The sequence below is a fragment of the Crocodylus siamensis genome, chromosome 1 (genome assembly GCF_052110815.1).
Source record: "Crocodylus siamensis isolate JL-2025a chromosome 1, ASM5211081v1, whole genome shotgun sequence".
NCBI classification, from domain to species: Eukaryota; Metazoa; Chordata; order Crocodylia; family Crocodylidae; genus Crocodylus; species Crocodylus siamensis.
Window position 1 is genome coordinate 291,745,016 of NC_143395.1, and position 22,873 is coordinate 291,767,888.

Genomic DNA, 22,873 nt, shown 5'->3' on the forward strand with positions numbered 1-22,873 from the left:
AGTACAGAGGGGAAACACGAAAGGGAATCAATCCCTAGATATGGAGTTGGAACTGTGTTTTTAGACATTGTGGGAACACAAACACACACACCCACATGCTCGCACTTTTGAAAGACTGGTGTCAAACTGAAAGGGCAAGTTCTCCAGGATGAAGCTCCTGGAGTCCAGATCATTGTGGGTGAATGTATGAAGTGAGAGGATGAAAGTTTTGGTCTCTGTGGCCATTTCTTGCTCTTTTACAACAACTGTGCTTTCGTCAATACATTTCAAGGAGACAAAGGGACAGGCATTACACTCGCTCTGTAACTATAAAAAGTCCTTCCTTTCAAATCCCTGCCATAGGAAAGAGTGTCCCATAACAGGTACGTAAGTACAATCGGCCTTTCTTTGAGGACAAGTTAAAAGACTTTACCTGGGGCAAAATCCTAGCCTGACAAGTCAATTTGAATGCTGCCATTATCTTTAAAGGAGTCAGGAATTTACCCCAGATATTTTTAGTCTATAATGCAGTTCTTCCCCCTCCTAGGTGAGGTGTGAAAGAGAAGCTTTAGCAATAAAATGCTTTCTGGTGTCAAAGTGGTTTGGTGCATGAGAGAAAAAATAAGCCCCTTTCCCCAGTACAGGCTAGCAGCAGCTGATGACATTCCTTTCACTAATGGATTTTTTTGTTTTTTGAGAGAGATAAAATATCTCTGCATCTGTTCTCTCTCTCTCTCTCTCCTTTCACATAGTGCTCAACAGTTGCCTTCTTTAAAGATGTCAAGTCTTACACTTGAAAATTATTTTACTAGCTCCAAGGCTCTACTTGTCTTTGGAAGAGGCAACACCTAACTACATTGACAAAGACTAATTTTGGAAACCTTCCAACAATAAACAGGTATCATCCTTCTGTGTGTGTAAAGGGCCAATAATCGCACGCTGAAGGAATACTTTATATATTGCAATTCTACTGCTGCAAATGTACAGCCCCTAGAATGCCAAGTGACAGATAAAGGTTAAGCCAGTAGTGCCTGCCAGTATTTAGACGTCTAAAAATAAATAGGCATGGTCTTCCACATGCTAATGCCATGATAGATGATTTTTTCCATACTTCAGTGTGAACATACACTGGAGAAGACAGGGGTACTCCAGGGAATGAGCAGAGACTCTGTTCTGGATGCCTGCATTAGCTAGTGGATCAAACAAGATCATTTTTAATTTGCATTTCATGAGATGACCTTGGAAAGCAAAAAACCTGCTATAGTCTAAACACAAAAGATGCAGCATTGCATAGGGATTGTCTCCATCAGCTTTTGCTCACTTGCAGTTGCTTGTATTCCAGCCCAGTGCTCTAACCACAGTGCCACAGGAGAGGCACTGACCTCACCACTAACAAATGTATACATATGACACTTAAATGCCAAGTAAAGAGCGTGAAAATTGGGCCCACTGAACTGGGAAAAACTGAATAAGGAATTTTTACCATTTACTTCAAGGCTAGGGACAGAAATTACACATAAACCAGTATAAGTGATCAGAAACCAATTCAAATCTGTAACACAATGTAAGTTCAGTGCACATAAACCATTTTCAAAATAGCTGAAACTGGTTTAAAATAAACCTGGATGGATGTAGTGTTAAATTTAATTGATTTAGGTTAAATCAGTTTATTTTAACTTCTGTTCCAGATCCCCTCCAGAGTCAAGTTAACTCTTAGTCCCCCCAGCAACCAAGGATGCTTTGCACCTCCCACGCAACCCCCACTTCACAGGGTGGGCAGGCTAGCCTTGGCCCAAGCTGCCTGCTCCAGCTGAGCACAGAGGCCAGCTATAGTGACCCCTGGCTTCTGGCCTCAGCTACTGCAACCATGCAAATGCATTTCCAGAATCAAAAGTGAATGTCTGTTCACTTGCTTATCAGTTCAATCTATGCAAAGATTGAATCAATTCAGCCTCGGGCTTTTTGACACAGACAAGTGCAGCGTACTGCATCTAGGGAGAAGGAACCAGCAACACACCTAGAGGCTGGAAAAAACCCTTCTTGTCAAAACGGCAGAAAAGGATCTTGGAGTCATTGTTGACTCCAGGATGAACATGAGCTGCCAATGCGAGGAAGCGGTCAGTAAGGCTAACCACACCTCACTGTGCATCTACAGATGCATCACAAGCAGGTCCAGGGAGGTGTTCCTTCCCCTCTATGCAACACTGGCCAGGCCACAGCTGGAGTACTGCGTCCAGTTCTGGGCCCCGCACTTCAAGAGGGATGTGGCTAGCATTGAAAGGGTCCAGAGGAGGGCCACTTGCATGGTCAAGAGGCAGTGGGTCAGGCCCTCCAAAGAGAGGCTAAAGGGCCTGAACCTATTCAGCCTCCACAAGAAAAGGCTGAGAGGAGATCTGGTGGCCATTTACAAACTCACCAGGGGGGGACCAGCAGGAATTGGGGGAAGATCTGTTCCCCTGGGCACCACCCAGGGTTACTAGGAATAACAGCCACAAATTGTTAGCGAGAAGGTTCAGGCTGAGTGAAACATGGAAGCTAGTTATTGAAAGGCCCTACTGGGTCATGTAGTTGAGGTCCCTGTCAAGGTAGCATTATTTGCTATGTTAAGTTTAATAGGTATAATGCTGATATATTATTTGCTATGGCACATTTTGCCAATCCCATTTAAGATGTCTTAAGTAACAGTGCTTCTACCATGTCAGCTAGAAGTCATTTAACAGTGGTACAGAAAAAGAGGAAGGATAGTAAGTGGTACAGAAAAAGAGGAAGGATAGTAATATTTTTAAGCACAAAAGAAAAATATTGCTCTCTAATTCCTTGTTCCTTATCAAATCTTATAAAGCTAAGGATGCTGTTTCCATATCTGTAAGTTTAATTAACACACCCTGCCTATCTGAAAAAGCTAAGGTGAAATGTTTTTACCCTGGTAAAGCATTTTAAATAGAAAGTGCTATAAAGCGTGTTGTGTATTATAGACATAAAAAAACTAGAACTCTTGGTATCTTGTGTGTTATAGGTACATTTAAAAGCAATTTTAGCAATAATTCATGCCCTCCTTGTTGGTTACATTCTTCAGCTATTTGTAGACTGGTGTCCAGGCACATCCACACACCTTCAAATCTTTCCCCACGAATTGTCAACCACTACCTAATTACCTTAAAATACTTCCCCAGTTCTTTCTAGTAGCAAAACATCCAGATATGAATCCCACTGTCCACACTGTCCAGATGCACCCACCCCAAAGTCATAGAGCTTTCTGCTAGGATTCCCAAATCTCTTTCAGAATTACTCTTTTCTCTATTACTTTCCTCTGCTGAGTATCTATCACTCCCATTATTCCTTCCAATTCATTTTCTTCTTATTGCTACTCTCCTTAAGGTGCTTTGTATTACTGTTCTATCCTAATTAAGGCTGGCAATTTCATGCCACTTGTACTTCCAACGCCTGCAGGACGACAGCATTCACAGACCCAGCCAAGATCAGTGTCCCATCTCACTTTGCACTCTAGAAAAAAAACCCTTTGACCCAAAGAACTTGGTATTTAATAAGACACTGCAACAGATGGGTATAAACATCTGAAGAACTAGGGAGGACATGGAAAAAATAATGTGCGATTTACACCGGACAGGTTTGTGCACTGCTGGAAGAGTCTGAGTCAGCACCAGACTTTTTCTTTTTCTAGTCTAATAATCTGGCACATTGAGAAAGTTTGCTACTTGCTGCCTACTTAGTAGATACCAGCTGACAGCTTCTGATAGTCACCCCCTATAGAGACATAGTTAGAGAAAAGATTTAAGAAGTGCTAATGTAGTGGTTTACTGGACCAGTAGGAGGCAAATTTACAATATTTACTCAAATCCAAGATGACGCTGAATTAAACTGACCCTCCCATAATTAGACTTTATACACAGAAGTTACGAATTTATTAAAACTTTCCATGCGGAGAATCTAATTACTGGAGGGTCATCTTAAATTCTCTCTCTCTGCTGCTGCAGCAGGGAAAGCAGTGGCAGGAGGGCAGGTGGTAAGGGAGGGTGAAGGCAAGCAGGTTGAACCTTGCCCTTTGCCCTCCCCCCCCCCACACACACTGACTCCTGCCACCCATCCCCCTTACCACTTGCCCCCATCTACTGCCTGTCACCTCAATGCCTCTGCCCCCACCACCTAACCTCCCCCACCACACACCTTGGGATTTCTGCCCAGTTCCCCCTCTCTGCTGCTTATCCTTACTCTGCTCCAACAGGCTCTGACTCCACTCCAGTCTAGGGCAAAAAGCATAGCCTCAGCCCTGCCAGGTAGAGAAGGAGCCAGATCTAGAGCTGGAGCAGCTGCCTGTCCCCCACCACCTTATTAAATGTGGGGGGGAACCTCATCTTGGGAGTCAAGTAAATACAGTATTGACTTCCTACTGCAAGGCAGGGCACACAGCTATAACTGAAAGTTAAAACAGTTTTAAAAATATATAGAGTACAGCTAACATGAGGCAACAGTCACTGAAACAATCCTCAACAAGAATACTGATAAGAGGTCTTGTTCCACTCAAAAATGATAATACAGCAGCAAATAAAGGCAGCTATTGATGTACTTAACCTCGCAAATGAAAAATAGATGGCTAAATGAATTGGGCGCAGGGGAACACTATTCTGCCCAATGCATTCATTTACCCAGTCAGAAACTTATTACCAGATGAAAAGTAAAAGTCACATCTCACAGACCAGCTGAAGTTATGCTCTAAAAATGGCAGCCTGGTGACAGATGTTAGCAGACTTGGCAATTATATTAAATTTGCTGAGCTTATGAAAAAAGCAGCTCCTTTAACTTGCACAAATGACAGCTTAAACTGGAATACAAAAAAGCTTCTTGCACCTCACCAGAACACATATTCCACAATGAGAACCTAGATGACAATTCTGCTACCGATAAATCTAGATGAAAATCCAACACACACAAATGAGATGGCCTGACATGACTAAAAGGAATGAAAATTTAGTTTTGCCAAGTAAGCAAAACAAACATGATCAAGGCTGTTAGACAAAGGTTATTTCTACATAAGCACCATTTTGTTGTTACTGATTCTGAGCAAATCCAAGAATCCCAGTATCATCTTGCGCAACTTTAGTGTTGCTTAATGTATTAGTTAGGCCTAATACAGACATGCTTTGAGTGCTTTTCCCAGTACATCATCCAATTAAATGCTTCTCTGCTCCTAAAATGTCAGCACTTAGTTACTTCTAAAACACTTAGGTATTCCAACGAAAACTTATCCCCTATGAAAAAGCATCTTGATACAGGATCTTGGTAAAAAATCTTATTAGAGTGCCTAATTTTCACCAGTGATGTTTAGACTGGTCAGTGCTTATTTTATGAGAGAAGGAATGATTCTTGGTTGGATCTGTGTGTTATTTGTTTAAGTCCCCAACTCCCTTCTTCATCTTCCCAATAATTAAACCAAATCTGTAGGGCTCAAAGTGACTAGGGAGGCTGGCTCTGCAACAGATGGAGCAGAAACAAAGACAACAAGCATGTGGCTGCTGGACTTCTGCCATAGCCTAATCAAAAAAAAAAAAACCCCATGTACTCAGTTTATTTATGAGGAAACGTGTTTTATAATGGACAAGTGTTGTTCAGGAAACTTTTCAGGAGGCACTGCTCAATCCTGGAAACCTATTCGTAAATGTTGTTTGGACAGGTTTTTGTCCTGTTTTTCCAGGAAAAGAAAAACTGATGAACATTTTAACTATAGTTTGCTTTCATGAAGTTTAGTGAAAACATGATCCCGACAATGAAGCCAGAGAAGCTAAACAGCTGCAGTGCCAATATAGCGCTTGTTCTTTATCTCAAACAACAAGAGCAACCTTAACTGGTTTAAAGCATCATTGTCTTTTAACAATGGTGTGCTGCTCCTCCTAGCACAGGGACATGTCATGTACAGAGATATGGCATTGTACTTTGTTTCACTTTCTTTGCAACTTGGAGGCTCAAATGTCATACAAAATGCATGTTGTGTTTCTATAAGCAGCAATAACCTATCAAGTATTAGTGTCACTCCAACATTGGTACCACCTTTAAAAGAGCGAGCTATACCAATAATGAGTATACACAATGGACCCACTTCTCGTGTATAGAGGCTGGGGCAGGCCTAGAGAAATGGCACTTAAGTCAGTGGAGTGTCAAGGGAGTCAGTTTTAGTCAGCTGCTCCAATTATAAAGCCTCACTTCAGTTCACAAGAGTACTCTGGTAGTGTTACATAAAACACAGGACCAGACATTAGAAGATTACTATCTATGTTATATAGATTTCACTTGTATTCAGACAATCCTCGACTTACGACGTTTCAAGTTACAAAGTTTCGCACTTACAACGTTTATAAATTGACACTGTTTCAACTTTCTGACGTCAGTTTCAACTTTACAACACTTGATCTGAACAAGTTCGCTGCGTCACCCATCTCCCTGGAGAATAATCTGTCCGAACTTCCTGGGACACTTTCTTTAAGAAAGCAGCCAAGACTCCTGAGAAGACTCCAGCCAAGAACCCTTCAAAATGTCCACCAAAGTCTCCTCAAGGAACTCCTCCCAAATCAATATGATTGTTATTTACAATATAAATACATTAATGAATTACTCATCTATAATTGAGTACAAAATTATGGGTTATTTTTGGTGAAAATAAGGTATTGGGCCTTGGTTTAGGAACCAATCCCCCATTTATAACACTGTTTCCTATGGGAAAATCAGTTCCAAGTTACAACGTTTTGACTTAAGACATGATCTTCAGGAACCAATTGTGTCGTAAATCTAAGGATTGCCTGTACTCTCACACAATACAGACTGCCATTGAGGAAGTGCTGCCTACCTAAAATTCAGCAGAAATTCACTATGCACCTTCTGCTGTTTTAACACTCTTAAAAAGTCACTGCTACATGAATGAAGGGAGAGGGTGAGGCACTGACAGTGAAATCGGTTTTCAGTTGGCCCAGTCGTTAATTCAGGCAAGTCGTTTTCAGCACAAGTCTCAGTTTCACAAAGCTTTTTCAATAAAAGAAATATTTACCATGCTATCAAGTCCTACATCCTTCCTCCAGCAGTGATTAATACCTTTTAGGTCAGGAAAAACCTATTATGCCCCTGGACAGCTTTGCAGGGTTGTACATGGAAGGAAGCCACACCTTCCCAAAAAAGTGCAGGAGGCATCAGGTTATACCCTGAAGCACAAGCAGTTAAGATTTCTGTGTGATCTTAAAATCTGACCCGTACCTACAGTGGGATGTAGAGACTTTAAATAATTAAAAATCAAAAAAGGAATAAAGCAAGTTTACTGTTCCTACATTTTTTTAAATTACCATATCTAAAACATGGTATTGTAAGGAATCAGACTTCTGTAGTACCATGCTAACTTTAGCTCGCAGTCCATACCACCACACCTAAAGCTTGCAGCTACCCCTTATAACTAAAACTGGTCATGAATTGGAAATGAAACAGTTTTTCACTGAAAAGTGCTATTTCATCAAAACCAAGGTGTTTCACATGAACATCTCTGTTTCAAAACCCATTTACAAAAACAAAAGCAGAAACTTCTCTACTTTCCCCACCACCTCATCTAATAGACTGGTTACCTGTTCTACATCAGAGAACCTAGAAGTCCTAAGAGCCTCAGTCAAAAATGGGGCTTTTGGAAATCCCTAGGTGTCCTATTCACAACATATACCTTTTCACACTGCGACATGCCAGAGATCCAACGCGTTGCACCAAACTCAATTAGCGCGTCTGCTCCACACGCGAGCTGATGCACACTGTGCTGTGTTGCATGCAGTTGTATAAGCGGCAAAATGCACATCAGTGTGCAGAAAATGGCAGCAGTGGGCTTTGCAACTAAAAAACCTTCAATATGCATTAGTTCAAAAGTGTGCCACCGCCATTTTCTCAGTGCCGATGCATTTCACCATGTATACAAATGTATGCGTCGCAGCACTGGGAACTTTTAAAAATGCCCAGCGCTGCAGTACAAGCATATGTACAAATGCCCAAGGTGCCCAGAAACCCTACAAGTTCTTAGACTTGGTACCACACCCGGTGGAAAGGGAGTCCCTGACACCAGGAGCAGCGTGGAGAGTCCCTCTGACTCCTGAGCAGCTGGATACCACATTTTGGAAAAGTCAAATGTGAAACAACTGATTTTCCAAAATCACAGTGTGTCAGTTCTTGTTTTATTGGGACATTTCAAAATTTGTATTTTTTAAATATTGGAATTTCCCACAACAAAAGGAAATCCTAAGGCTTGAACAGTTCCAACTGTTAACCCTCTCTTGCTATAGGGGTAATGGCTTCTGAGCATGCTCTAAGTCTAAAATGGAGTCCCCAGAGTAGATTTGAACCCTGTTCCCATTACAACAATACAGTACATTTTTTAAAAAAGAAATTATTTACTGTGACATAAGCATCAAGAGTTTCATGGCTTGAACTGCTACTTCGTGGTCCTTGTCCAGAGTCATGGACACAATTCGATCCTAATGGGTGTAAAATGACAATAAAAAGATGTAACACTTTCTGTTCTGGATATATGTTTATTTTTGCTACAGACAACACATCTAACCCTAGTAGCCAAGAGACTTATTTCAATACCTATTTCCTAGGAGACATAAAGCAACTTGATTACTAACAAGTTGTTCTCCAAACTTGCAATATGTTACTGAATTAATCATGGATTAACAGTGATTGCATAAATTCTACAAGAAAGCAACTGCAGCTTTCAAATTAAGAATGACCATTGGCAAGATGTTACTAGTTGTACTTCAATATGTTAAAGCAGGGTAAAGTCCAAAGTACCACTGTTACCCAGAACAAATTTCTGTTATCAAAAGAAGTTGGAACCCTGTTGAAAGAGCAGGTCTTGGATCACATGGCTGCTAGTCTATGGAATACTCCCAGTCATATTCCCACTTCATGAATTTGCTTTCTTGTAGCTGGCCATGCAGGAAATGCAGCACCTCATGGGGACAGAAGAGCAAGCAACTAGCCAGCCCTCTCAGAGGATCTCTACCTCATAGTCTGTAGGGAATACTAACATTTTGCATTGGCCGCAGCATAAGGCTGCAACACTAAGGCCCCACTGAGCCTTTACACGACTCCTTCCCAGAGCTGCACATTTAAGACAAATTGCTATTCACATACCTACAATTCTAAAGTTTGAGGGTTTTTTAAATGAAAATTCAAGTGCTGCCATTTTTTTCTTTTAAGGAGAATTCCCCGAGTCAAAACAGAACAGCATCTTGAACGCAGGATGTCTAGAGGATGTACTAGGAAAAGAACATCAATCCATGGCTCATTGAAAGTCCTTTATTTAGCGTGCTAGGTGGAAACTACAGAAACTGCTATTCACTTATTTCACCTTTTGTCCTCCACCTGCCCACTCTTTAGGTGCCCACACAAAAGGGGAAGCTCTACAAACCCACCATGCCCTGAAAAATTCTCAAGAGCCATGCAGAGATGTAGCAAAATAATGTGAAGATCATTTTAGAAGCCAGAATTACTATTTATAGATTGACTACTTTGAGAGGGTGCCCTTTGAATACTGGAGGAGTCTAAAACAGCATGTTTGCATACAACTTGTTATACTGCTACATTCATACAGCATCTTTCAAACAGAGGGATCCCCAAGCACCCTACAAATTGGAATCACATTATCACTCTCTGAAATCCAGGCCCCTCTAAAATAACACCCCTCAGCTGTTAGGCAGTGTGTAGCAACGCTACAAAGATGAAGTCTGGAAATAAACAGGACTGCTGTAAAGCTGTTTACAACATGAGCTGAAATTAGAAGGGCAGAATTTTACTTACCAGAGTTAAAACTGAGCCACCCGCATTAATACCCAGCTGCTTTCAAGAAGGCCCAAGAGATTTTTTGGAACCCTAAACAGCCAAGGCTTGTCTTTTACACCTCAGCTGAAAAAGAGCATCACTGGCAGAACAGCTTGTACTACTCCACCATGCGGTAGCACTGGGTCAGTGCTAACATAGAGGGAAAAGTAATGACTACTGAGCCATTAAGATCCCTTCTTGTGACATCCCGGGTCTTCCTACCCAAGTAATGACAAGGCCTCACCCTATTGGGCTAATAATAGCTGATGAAATCATAACCCAAGGCATCTTAAAATGTAGAGTGCTTGAATAAACCTGTATGTGGCAACATGATCAGTGTAGGCCATTAGAATCATACTGGTCTCTACTAGGGTCACCTAACAGGCTATCAAAGACTACCTGTTTACAATCTAGTACTTGACTTGTTCAGACTGGAGACCCTTCTGCAAGGTTCACAGTCATGCTGAATCTGCAATCATGCATTTGAATAGCAGTGGTAATGGATAGCAGTGTTAACAGAGGACCACTCAGCTGAATAGAGAATAATCACTTCCCTTGCCCTGCTGGCAACTCTTCTACCAATGCAGTCTAGTGTGTCATTAGCCTTCTTGGCAACAAGGGCACACTGTTGGCTCATATTCAGCTTATTGTCCACTGTAACCTCCAGGTCCTTTTCTGCAGAGCTGCTGCTCAGCCAGTCAGCCCCCAGCCTGTACTGGTGCACGGGATTGTTCTGTTCTAAGTGAAACACGAAGTCCGGCACTTAGGATGGAACAATCCCATGCACCAGCACAGGCTGGGGGCTGACTGGCTGAGCAGCAGCTCTGCAGAAAAGGACCTGGAGGTTACAGTGGACAATAAGCTGAATATGAGCCAACAGTGTGCCCTTGTTGCCAAGAAGGCTAATGACACACTAGACTGCATTGGTAGAAGAGTTGCCAGCAGGGCAAGGGAAGTGATTATTCCCCTCTATGCAGCACTTATGAGGCCACATCTGGAATACTGTGTTCAGTTTTCAGCCCCCTACTACAGAAAGGATGTGGACAAACTGGGGAGTCCAGCAAAGGGCAACGAAAATGGTGAGGGGGCTGGGGGCCATGACTTATGAGGACAGGCTGAGGGAACTGGTCTTATTTAATCTGGAGAAGAGAAGACTGAGGGGATTTAATAGCAGCCTTCAACTACCTGAAGGAGGGGTTCGAAAGAGGATAGAGATAAACTGTTCTCAGTAGTGGCAGATGACAGAATAAGGAGCAAAGGTGTCAAGTTGCAGCAAGGGAAATTTAGATTCGATATTAGGAAAAAACTCTCTCACTAGGTTAGTAAAACACTGGAACAGTTTTCCCAAAGAGGCTGCTGAATCTCTATCCTTGAAGGTTTTTAAGACCCAGCTAGGCAAAGCCTTGGCTGGGATGATCTAGTTGGGGATGTTCCTGTCTTGACTAGGTGACCACCCGAAGTCCCTTCCAACCCTAATTTTCTATGATTCTATGAACTAAGGTCTAACATATAAATCCATTTCTGAGGTGGGAAAAGGGAACAGGGAATCCTTGGGATGTCCAATATTGGCCTCTTTGTGACCAAGAGGATGAACATAGTTGTACACAGGATCTGTCAATACCATGTTAAACATTAGACAGAGCAAAAGGGACATTTTTTCATAAATGAAGAGAAGCATGTTGTCAAATCCCCCACTAAAAGATCCAAGCATGCCATCTCCACAACATGCTTAGCCCATGCAGGCCAACACAGTAAGTTTGCTCAAAATATCAAATGCCATGTGCCCAGTCAAAACAAATCTAAGAAACAGAAAATGTTAATCCACTTACCTTGAATCTGCTAGTAAAGAGATCCATTTTGGAAACAAGCTCTTTTCTGTTATAAATTCCCTGAAGTCCCAGGAGACACTTCAATCGCACTTCAGCTTGCTACAAAACAAAGAGGAATCTGCTAACAGTAACAAATCTTTGTTGCTGATGTGATTTACTTGTGACTACCATGTACACTACTGGCCTAGAAGCCCTATGAGTGTCTACAATAGGCTGATTACATACTTTATATTTCCTTACCAGATACATATCAATGTATAACTAACAAGACGTAATGGGCCAGCAAGCTAAACAGTGATCTCAAAGCTTGTGTTAAACAACCTTACGTTCAAACTCTCACAGAACTTATAATCAATTGCCCTAACCAAGTGAAAGGTATCCCAGAACTATGAGTCACCAACAAAGGTTGTAAGGAGGTAAGGTCTCCTCTTGGCTTTTATGTCCTTTTTTTCTTGCAATGCCTTCATCAGACATAAATTGAACTACCGTGGGAACTTCAAGAGATGACTAAAATTCAAGGGACAACACTCAGGAGTAACGTGCAAAGTAATAGGTCTAAGTTACAATGCCAACTCTAAATCAGCCTAAATAATCTCAGAGGGTCAATGATGCTGTTGCATAAACTTTCACCAAGTCTCCCCATGACTACTTTGCACTAGGGAAATCTCTTCATAATAGAGTTCTCAGTGTAGGCAAGGTCTGTCATGTTTATCACATCAACCAGTAACAGTCAGTCCCATCATTCCCTTCCCTTCCTAGGGTCAACCATATTAATCACACCACCTAAAATGATTGCAAACCCAACAGCCTATACCCAGAGAGTACCAAGTCAACCACAGAGAGCAACACACTTTTAAGGGACACGAGCACTCTTTAACACAAGCACAACACCACTGATTATAGCATCTATTAATGGCAGGAGCATACTAATGAGGAAGAGATGGGAACAGATCAAACCAATGTTAAGACAAGTAAGGGCAGACATAATCTACCTACAAGAATGTGGGATACCAGAGGAAAGGGATTATAAGCACTTGGAGAAGAGGTGGAGATGGGGACTATCCTGGTGATCAGGGACAAATGAGAACAAAAACTGCTGGAGTGGCAGTAATATTCAAGAATCCAGAGAAAAAAGCAAAGTAGGTGGAAGATATCACCAGTGGCAGATTGCAGCAAATGATACTATCAGCTGGGGGAGCGGAATTAAAAGTTTTCAACGCATATGCACCACCAGAGCAGGAGGGGGCCGAAGGCTCTGCTTAGAAAGCTAGCAGTTCACATGCTCAAGGGAGACTAAAGATAATAGTGGGGGGCTTCAATTGCATAATAGAAGTGAGTGACATAACAAGGCAGGGAGGAGATGGAACTTTAGACAGCTCATCCACATTGTTAGCAAATAACATTTAAAAGAAAAAGAATCACTAAGATGTGTGGGCAAGGGAGAAAGTTTTCATTAGAACTGACCCCAGTGACCAGAAAAAAAAATCAAGAATTGACTTTGTATTTCTGTCAAAAGAAAGAAAGATTAGGAAGAAAAAAAAACATAATTGTAACTAGGGGTGCACCGATACAGATTTTTAGGACCAATACCGATGGCCAATTTTTAACAAGCCATATCGGCCGATAACGATCCGATTGCTGATATGCAGCCCGGCAGCTTGGAGAGCAGTGTCAGGCTGATAAGTTTGTTGTGGGGAAAGGGGTGGGAGGAGGGAATGGGTGGGTGGGGGGCAGAATGAGACCCCCACAGTGAGAGGGGGAATGGGCTGCCCCAGGGGCAAGCACTGTTCAGCCGGGGCAAAGTAGGTCACACAAGCAACTCCTCCAAGGGCTGCAGGGAGATGAGGGGCAGCTCCCACCACTACATGCACCCTGGGAGTACATGTGGGCCGTGTGCCCCTGTATCTATGCATAGGGCAAGGGCAGGCTGCCACTGTAATGACAGCTGCACATTGACTTGCAATGACATGTAGTGAAATAACCTGATACTTTTCCAGTTTTGCAGGTATAGCAAGGAAAAGCCTTAACTCATTTGTATATCTACCCTCACATATCCAGTGAGGCCACATATTGTTAGCCTGCAGAGAGGTTAGCCGTACTAGTCTGCAGTCAAGCAGAAGGTAGGATAGGGTGGCTCATTAGAGACTAACTTGTTCAGAGGAGAGCCTTTCAAAAGCAACAACTCTTCAGGAAGGGAGGCCAAAGAAGCATGGGGAAAAAAAGGAAAGATCTGAGAAAGCTGCAAAGCAAATGCAAGAGCTGCTAAAGGAAGCCACAGAAAGAAGACGGGTATGAGGAAGAGAAGAAGAAACAAGGCAAGGGTAGGCTGACAGGTCTACAAAGGCTGCACGTATCTTGGATTTTTTCTGAAAAGCAGCTTCGATATGCAAGTGCCAAAACTTGGTCATAGCAACTTCTCTTAGGCCGGAAACCCACTTGTTCATCACGGATTACTGGCTTGATAAAAGGGCTAATTCTCCTGAGGAGTATATAGTACTCTCCAAGAGTGTATAGGTTGTGCAGAGGGGAGATATTAGTCTATAGCTTCCTGGGTTAATCACATATACCTAGTTTGAGAACTGCAATGACCATCACCTTCCATTATGCTTAACCGCTTCCTAACTGCAATAAAGAAATGGAAGGCAGCTGGTGGGGATGGTATCCTCCCAGTATTTCTCCACCATCTAGGCCTCCAGGGACTCAATGTCTGGCAAAACTACACCAACACCATGGAATTCAGATGCATACTAAAAGCTTTGTAAGTATAAGGTGATAAGTGTGTTTTTAATCAAATTTGTAAATAAATAACAAAAAAGGTTCCTATCAGTATGTTTGCCTAATATGGGCCACGTTTTTTATAGCCATGCTCAGTGTTGCCCACATTTAATCAACTTCCTAGTTGGTTTCCACTACTGAGCATAGACAACGCATTTAATCAGGTTTCCTTGTGTCCAAATACAAGACAAGGAACTTTTTCCCCCATGCTGACTGGGAGGAAAAAAAAACTTATCTTGTATTCAAATAAATAATAGTATTTACTCAATTTATTTCTCTGTAGGTCAATATTGCTACTTCTCAAATGTCAAATAAAGTCACTCTTACTATGAAGCTTAAATATGGCAATAATAATGTTGGCAAAACCAATGTTTCAAAAGTCCAAGGCTTTAAGAACATTAAGAGACAGTCATTTGGAAGGTTCCAACACAGAAATTGTTTTATTCTGTGCAATTTCATAAATAAGGATATTAGCAGAGCCTGTTGTAATCTGTTGGAACAGATTACAACCTAGGATTTATCATCGTCTTCTACATACTTTTTGATGAATTCCTCTTTCTAACATGTCAGGAAAAACAAAGGAAACCCAAGACGTGCAGACTGCCTACACAAAGGCAATCTATTACTACAGGCTTCCCACTCTTCAAAAAGCTTCAAAAAGAATGAAAAGGATGCCATTCAGTAGTCAGTTTTGATTGACAACTCTTACACATTATTATTAGAAATGTAAAGTGAAAGAGCAATGACTAGGAGGGATGATTTTTAGACTGTCTAGTTCAGGGATGCTCAAACCTCCAACCCATGGGCTAAATCTGGCCTTGAGGACCCATGTCACCTGGCCAGCAAGGATCCCCATGACCAGAAATTTCGCAGCAGGAGAGCAGCAGCAATTAACACAGCCCTAGCTCCCTTGCTACCAAGTTTCCAAGCCCTGCTGGCCAGATGACATGGCCCTGTGCACAAGGCCCATGCCAGCATGCAGGGCCAGAGCTGTGCATCAGATCAGGCCCATGGACCAGATCCAGACTGCACACCACCCAGCCCAGGGGATCAAAACATTGGGCACCACTCGTCTATTTTATCCTGCTGTAACAGCACGGCTTTAAACAGCGGGCTTTAAACTAGGCTTGTCGGGGGAGGGGGAAGATGAGGGCGGAGGAGACAATGAACTACCAGGCCCAGCAACAGCCAGCGAGCCCAGACCAATGGTCAAAAGGGAGAAACAGGTAAGTGATGGGGGACGGGGCATTGCTGAGACTAGGGGGTCAGTGAGCACAACCGTTGGAGGCCTCAAATGCCTCTACACGAATGCTCGAAGTATGGGGAAGAAGCAGGAGGAACTCGCCCTCCTCCTAGCTGTCACCAGCCCTGACATAGTAGGGATCACAGAAACGTGGTGGGACTCATCGCATGACTGGGCGGTGAGTGTCAAGGGCTATAGGCTATACAGGAGGGACAGGATAGGAAGGAAAGGTGGAGGAGTAGCACTCTACATCAAGGAGGAATATACTTCCTCGTTAATTAGCAAGGGGGTAGAGGGGGGGCACTCTGACGTGCTCTGGGTTAGAGTAAAAGGCAGTCCAGGGGAGAGAGACTTAACGGTGGGAGTCTACTATAGACCTCCCAACCAGGGAGAAGAGCTCGACCAGGAATTCTTAGGTCAGCTCACAGAGGCAGTGAGGGCTAAGAATGTGGTCATCATGGGGGACCTGAACTTCCCAGACATCTGCTGGGAGGAACAGTCAGTCAAGTCTGCTCGCTCACGTCAGTTCTTAGCCAGAGTGCAGGACCTCCATCTAACCCAGGAGGTGCACAGCCCCACCAGGGGAGACGCCTTGTTGGACCTGGTGCTGGCCACGGGTGATGACCTGGTGAGGGGGCTGCGGGTGATGGGCCACCTGGGAGACAGTGATCATCGCTTGCTGGAATTCACCATCCAGCGTAAGGTGGCAAAGGGCTGCAGCAAGGCAACAGCCCTAGACTTTAGGAGGGCTGACTTCAACAAGCTAAGGAGGATCGTTGGGGAAGCGCTGAGGACCCAGAGGGGAAGGGAGCCAGATGTCCAAGGTGAGTGGTTGCTCCTTAAGGAGACGATCCTCCATGCCCAAAGGGAGGTAATCCCAACAAGGGTCAAAGGGAGCAGGAGGGCACATAAACCCCCATGGCTCACTAGGAGCATCCGGGAATGTCTCCTTGCTAAAAGGGAGGCATACACCCAATGGAGGGATGGGGTCATCACCAAGAAGGACTATGTTACAGTCGCCGGAGGATGTAGGGGGGCAGTCAGGAGGGCCAAGGCAGAGATGGAGATAGGACTAGCTTCCCGGATTAAGGACAATAAGAAGTCCTTCTTCAAATACATAGGGGGTAAAAAGAGGGTCCCGGGTAATGTGGGGCCCCTGCAGGACACGATGGGCAACTTAGTCATCACGCCAGATGACAAAGCTAACATATTTAACGATTTCTTTGCCTCTGTCTTCCTAAGTAGGGACCAGTTCAGCCACCTCCCTGCTGGGCCCCCCTCGGGCCCCGGGAGAGACACGCCTGGGCCAGGGGTTAGCGAGGAGTTAGTTAGGGTACTTCTGGAGAGGCTGGACGTGTTCAAGTCCGCTGGTCCGGACGATCTTCACCCTAGGGTTCTACAGGAACTGGCCGAGGTCATTGCGGGACCCCTGGCGCGGCTCTATGAGCACTCGTGGTGCTCTGGCGAGGTGCCGGAGGACTGGAAGAGGGCCAATGTGGTCCCTATCTTCAAAAAGGGAAAAAAAGAGGACCCGGGAAATTACAGGCCAGTTAGTCTTACCTCAATCCCGGGTAAGCTCTTTGAAAAAATTATCCTGGCACACATCCAGGAGGGCCTTGCGGGGGAATGCATGCTCAGGGGCAACCAACATGGGTTCATCAGTGGCAGGTCTTGTCAGACCAACCTGGTGGCCTTTTACGATCAGGTCACCAAATCATTAGACGCAGGGGTTGCTGTGGATGTAGTCTTTCTGGACTTCCGGAAGGCTTTCGACACTGTCTCTCACCCTGTCCTCATCAAAAAGCTGGGAGACTGTGGTGTCGATGCCCACACGGTCAAATGGGTGGCCAACTGGTTGGAGGGCCGCACCCAGAGGGTGGTAGTGGATGGGTTCTTCTCGACCTGGAAGGACGTGGGCAGTGGGGTTCCGCAGGGCTCAGTCCTCGGGCCCGCACTGTTCAACATCTTCATCAGTTGACTTGGATGAGGGGGTAGAAAGCACCCTGTTCAAGTTTGCTGATGACACTAAGATGTGGGGGGATGTGGGTGCACTAGAAGGGTGCAATAGGCTACAAGCTGACCTTGACAGGTTGCAACGGTGGGCGGATGAGAATAGGATGGGGTTTAACACTGATAAGTGCAAGGTGTTGCACATGGGGAGGAAGAACCGGCACTACACTTACAGGTTGGGGAACTCCCCTCTTGCCAGCATGGAGACGGAAAAGGATCTTGGAGTCGTCATTGACTCCACGATGAACATGGGCCGGCAGTGTGGGGAGGCAGTCAAGAAGGCCAACCGTACCCTGTCATGCATCCACAGATGCATCTCGAGCAGGTCCAGGGAGGTGATCCTCCCCCTCTATGTGGCACTGGTCAGGCCGCAGCTGGAGTACTGCTTCCAGTTCTGGGCGCCACACTTCAAGAGGGACGTGGACAATATGGAAAGAGTCCAGAGGAGGGCCACTCGTATGATCAGGGGTCAGCAGGGCAGGCCTTATGAGGAGAGGCTACGGGACCTGAACCTGTTTAGCCTCCACAAGAGAAGGTTAAGGGGGGACCTTGTGGCCTGCTACAAACTGGTCAGGGGGGATCAGCAGGTATTGGGGGAGTCCCTGTTCCCCCGTGCACTGCCAGGAGTGACCAGGAATAACGGTCACAAGCTGGCGGAGGGTAGGTTTAGATTAGATATTAGGAGGTGCTACTTCACAGTCAGGGCGGCTAGGGCCTGGAACCGGCTTCCAGGGGAAGTGGTGCAAGCTCCTAGCCTGGGGATTTTTAAAAGGAAGTTAGATGAGCACCTTGCCGGGGTCATCTGACCCCGGTGCTCTTTCCTGCCAAGGCAGGGGGTCGGACTAGATGATCTACCTAGGTCCCTTCCGACTCTAGCTACTATGAAACTATGAAACTATGAAACACTTTTATCAGGCACAGTTCTTGAATCACTTTAAATTAGAAGGTCCTGTTTCCAGATCTGAAGTGCTGCACCTGTCAGGGCTCCATTAAAGTCAATGTGGAGTTCCATTTAGGATCAAAGCCTAAAGCTGACTTAGTTATCATTGACTAATGCCAGAAGTACCATCAGCCAGTGCTCCTCAGTTCTGGATTGAGCCACCCCCACTATTCTATTCTGGGGCTATAATCCTGAATAGAGACTGCCTTTGCACTAAATATAAACTTGTGATGGTTTTGTTAGGTGGTTAGATAGCTGTGGGACCACAAAGAGATGACTGTCACTTGTAGTTGTCAATCAGGCAGTACTTGAGTGTAGGTCTGCAGATACGACGAAGTTAATGCCCTGTAACTGTGCCACCTGTCTCCTCCTAAACTCCCCTTCCCATCCCAGATCTCTGTCTTAACCCTATATGTAAATGCATTTTTAAATATCAAGGAAACTAGCCTAGGGTACAAATATTTTTTCCAAATGATCTCCTTCCCTCACCCTGAGCAGTATACTTTTGCTGAAGTATTGACAACCTTGCTTCCTTTTCCTGCCCAAGAATCGCCATTCTAGTCTCATTGAAAAGCTCAAAGAAATTATGCTCTAAAGAGCGATCATCTAAAAATAGGATTAGGGTATCCCCTATACATTTTCCCAGCTCAGTAATGGCATAGTTGACCCTAAATCATATCACCACTAAAAGATCAATGAGCCAAGAAACAACATCAATGCCTCCAGGGGACACCAAAAAGGTTTCAGCACCTGCCTAGGTAGAGCTATTTTTGAAACCGAGTCTTACTTTTTTTACAGTACAGAAATGGGGTTTCATTTTCAGTCCTATAAATTTAGTCTGGGAGTCAGAAAAAAGGGCTACTTTCTTCTCTTTAGCAATAGTAACAATCCTCCAACTGGAACACAGGTTAAAAGACTGCCGATGTGTGAAAAGAATGCAATCTACTTGCCAAAAGTAGTATTTTCTTTTTCCTGAAAAGTTGTTTAGGGTTTAGAAAACATAAGAGTTGATCACCTTTTGTGTAAGAAGATACCATTTTTCAATGGATGCTTGAATAGGAGATGTAGTTAAACTACCATGACACAAACAGGGCAACTTTCACAAAAGGATGCAGAGTCAGGAAGCCCTTCACTGATAACCTGTCCAGCCAATCTGAAATTAGACAGGATGGCCTTGTGATTAATGCACAGCACCCTGATTTCATTAGATCTGGATTCTTTTTCCAACAAGAAGATCTCCTGCTTAGCACTCCTTTAGCATCCTACAGGGGGCATTCAATTATTCCCTCCAACCATCACAACAGTGTTTTGAAGAAAAAAAGTAACTCAAGCACAATGTAAATACCTTTTCTTTCAAGAGCAATTAGATGTTTTTAATGGGTTTTTTTAGCTAGTTAAAAGAAAATGTTCTAGGAAGACATACAGGTTTTAGCTGTGTTTGTCTACAGGCAAAAGTATTCAGAACTCTTGGTAGAGGTAATATCTTTTATTAGACCTACTAAATAGTTGCAAAAAAATTTCTTTATTTGCAAGCTTTCAGCTTCACACGCCCTTCCTCAGGCAAAGGAGAATGCACAGATTGTAACACTTCTCCCAGATAGAAATGAAACTTCATATTGCACAGGAGAATGGAAAGGTGTTATAGGTACCCCATGGTAGAAAAGTTCATTTTAGGCAAATTAGGCTCAAACAAAAGTTGGAGCAGTCTGTTTACCTCCAAGGTTCACAGATTTCATAGATGTTAGGGCTGGAAGGGACCTCAGAAGATCACTGAGTCCAGCCCCACACCCAAAGGGCAGGAAGCCAGCTGGGGTCATAGGATCCCAGCAAGATAAGCATCCAGTTTGCTCTTGAGGGTGTTCAATGTAGGTGCTTGAACCACCTCCAATGGCAGGCTGTTCCAGACCTTGGGGGCTCAGAAAGTAAAGAAATTTTTCCTTATGTCCAGCCTGAAACGGTCTTGCAGGAGTTTGTGACCGTTCGACCTCGTCATCCCTTGGGGCGCTCTGGTGAACAGACGTTCCCCCAGATCCTGGTGGTCACCCCTGATAAACTTATAGGTGGCCATCAGATCACCCCTGAGCCTGCGCTTTTCCAGGCTAAAGAGCCCCATGGCTCTCAGCCTGTCGTTGTAAGGTCTGCTTTCCTGACCTCTGATCATGCGCGTGGCTCTTCTCTGGACTCTCTCAAGCTTCTCCACATCCCTTTTGAATTGTGGAGCCCAAAACTGGATGCAATACTCCAGCTGCGGCCTCACCAAGGCCAAGTACAAGGGGAGAAGGACATCCTGGGATTTGCTGGAGAAGCATCAATGGATGCAAGCCAGCGTTTTGGTTGCTTTACTATCACATTGCAGGATCATGTTCCTCTTGTGGTCAATCATGACCCCCAAGTGTCTTTCTTCCACAGTGCTAGCCAGCATAGCACTGCCGAGCCTATAAGGATGCTGCAGGGTTTTTTTCCCCAAGGTGGAGAACCTTGCATTTTTTGGTGTTAAACACCATCAGGTTCTTGTCCGCCCATTTGCTGAACCTGTCCAAGTCAGCCTGGATCACCTGCCTGTCTTCTGGCGTGGATTCTTTGCCCCAAAATTTGGTGTCATCAGAGAACTTGGCCAGTCCACTTCTGACTCCAATGTCCACATCATTAATGAAGATGTTGAACAATATGGGTCCAAGGACAGAGCCTTGGGGGACCCCGGTGGTCACAGGGCACCATGACGATTGACTTCCATCAATTACCATCCTCTGGGTCTGACCACAGAGCCAGTTTACCAGCCAGTGGATCATGGTGGACCTAAGGCCACAAGTGGCCAGTTTTACCAAGAGGTGATCATGGGATACCAGATTAAAGGCTTTTTTGAAGTCAAGATGTATGACATCAATATCTTCTCCCTTGTCCAGGTGATAGGTCACCTGGTTGTAGAAGGAAATGAGATTGGTCAAGCAAGACCTACCCGCAACAAACCCCTGCTGGTTATCCCTTAGGATGCTGGCGTCGGCCAGTCCATTAAGGATGGCTTCTTTAATAAACTTTTCTAAGATCTTCCCTGGGATAGAAGTCAGGCTGATGGGCCTATAGTTAGCCAGATCCACTTTCCTACCTTTCTTGCAGATAGGCACCATATTGGTCTTTTCCATGCTAAAGGCTGGGCTATGATGCTCACCAGCTCCTTGAGTACCCTGGGGTGTAGACTGTCAGGGCCGGCTGACTTGGAGGTATCCGGCTTCTCAAGATGTTCCTTCACGAGGTCAGCATTAATGGAGGGCAGGGGATCTCCCTCACCCGGACCTCCCTGTCCCGTAGTGGGCATGGGCGTCCCATGGGACCCATGAAAGACCGACGCAAAGTACCCATTTAATAGGTTGACTTTTTCCTGGGTGTCAGTTGCCCCATCTGGTTCACCAGGGATCCAACGTTGCCCTTGCTTTTCCTCCGGCTCCCCACATATCTGAAAAAGGACTTTTTGTTGTCCTTGATGCTCGAAGCTAGTTGGAGTTCAGTTGCAGCCTTGGCTTTCCTGGTTTGCTCCATGCAGGACCGGACCAGTGCAGAATATTCCTCCTTGGAGGTGAATCCCATCCTCCATCCTTTGTAGGCCTTTCCTTTTAGCCTCAGGAGGTCTGCTAGGTCCCTGGAGAGCCAGGGGAGCTGCTGTGCCTTCTTGCTGACTTTCCTCCGAGATGGAACAGACTTAGCTTGTGCATTGAGGATTGCTCCCTTCAGGACCAACCACTCTTCTTGAACTCCCCTCTCCCTGGGGTCATGGTCCCTTAAGGCCTGACTGACAAGCCTCCTGAGCTTGTCAAAGTTGGCTTTTCTGAAGTCAAAGACTTCCGTGTTGCTGACTGACTTGCCAGCTTTACGGTGGATGGTGAAGGTGATCAGCTTGTGGTAGCTGTCACCCAGCTTCCCATCAATCACTAGGTCGCCGATTAGCTCATCCCCAGTAGCCAGTACCAGGTCAAGCAGCGCTTTGCCTCTTGTTGGCCCATAGACTTCTTAAGTCAGGTAGAGGTCATCCACGCATGAGAGGAAGCTTTGCGACTGCTCGGATTTTGCTGAGTGATCTTCCCACGAGATGTCTGGGTAATTGAAGTCACCCATGACAAACATGGTCCTGGAGCATGCAGCCTCAGCCAGTTCCTGGCTGAACTCTTGGTCAAGCTCAGGACTTTGGGTGGGAGGTCTGTAGTAGACTCCCACCGTTGTGTCCCTTATGCCATGTTCCCCATGGAT

General features: G+C 44.7%; 1 protein-coding gene across 3 annotated transcripts in view; it reads right to left on the reverse strand.

Moving 5' to 3' along the window:
- Positions 1–22,873, reverse strand: part of LOC149874607 (cohesin subunit SA-2-like) — a 99,473-nt gene that overhangs the window by 39,097 nt on the left and 37,503 nt on the right. For all 3 annotated transcript variants that reach the window (XM_090064485.1, XM_090064469.1, XM_090064476.1), the window contains 2 exons: positions 11,667–11,765; positions 8,407–8,486 (listed from right to left, as the gene is read on the reverse strand). In XM_090064485.1, coding sequence (XP_089920611.1) covers positions 8,407–8,486; positions 11,667–11,765 — 179 coding nt within the window. The remainder of the gene's footprint in view (positions 1–8,406; positions 8,487–11,666; positions 11,766–22,873) is intronic.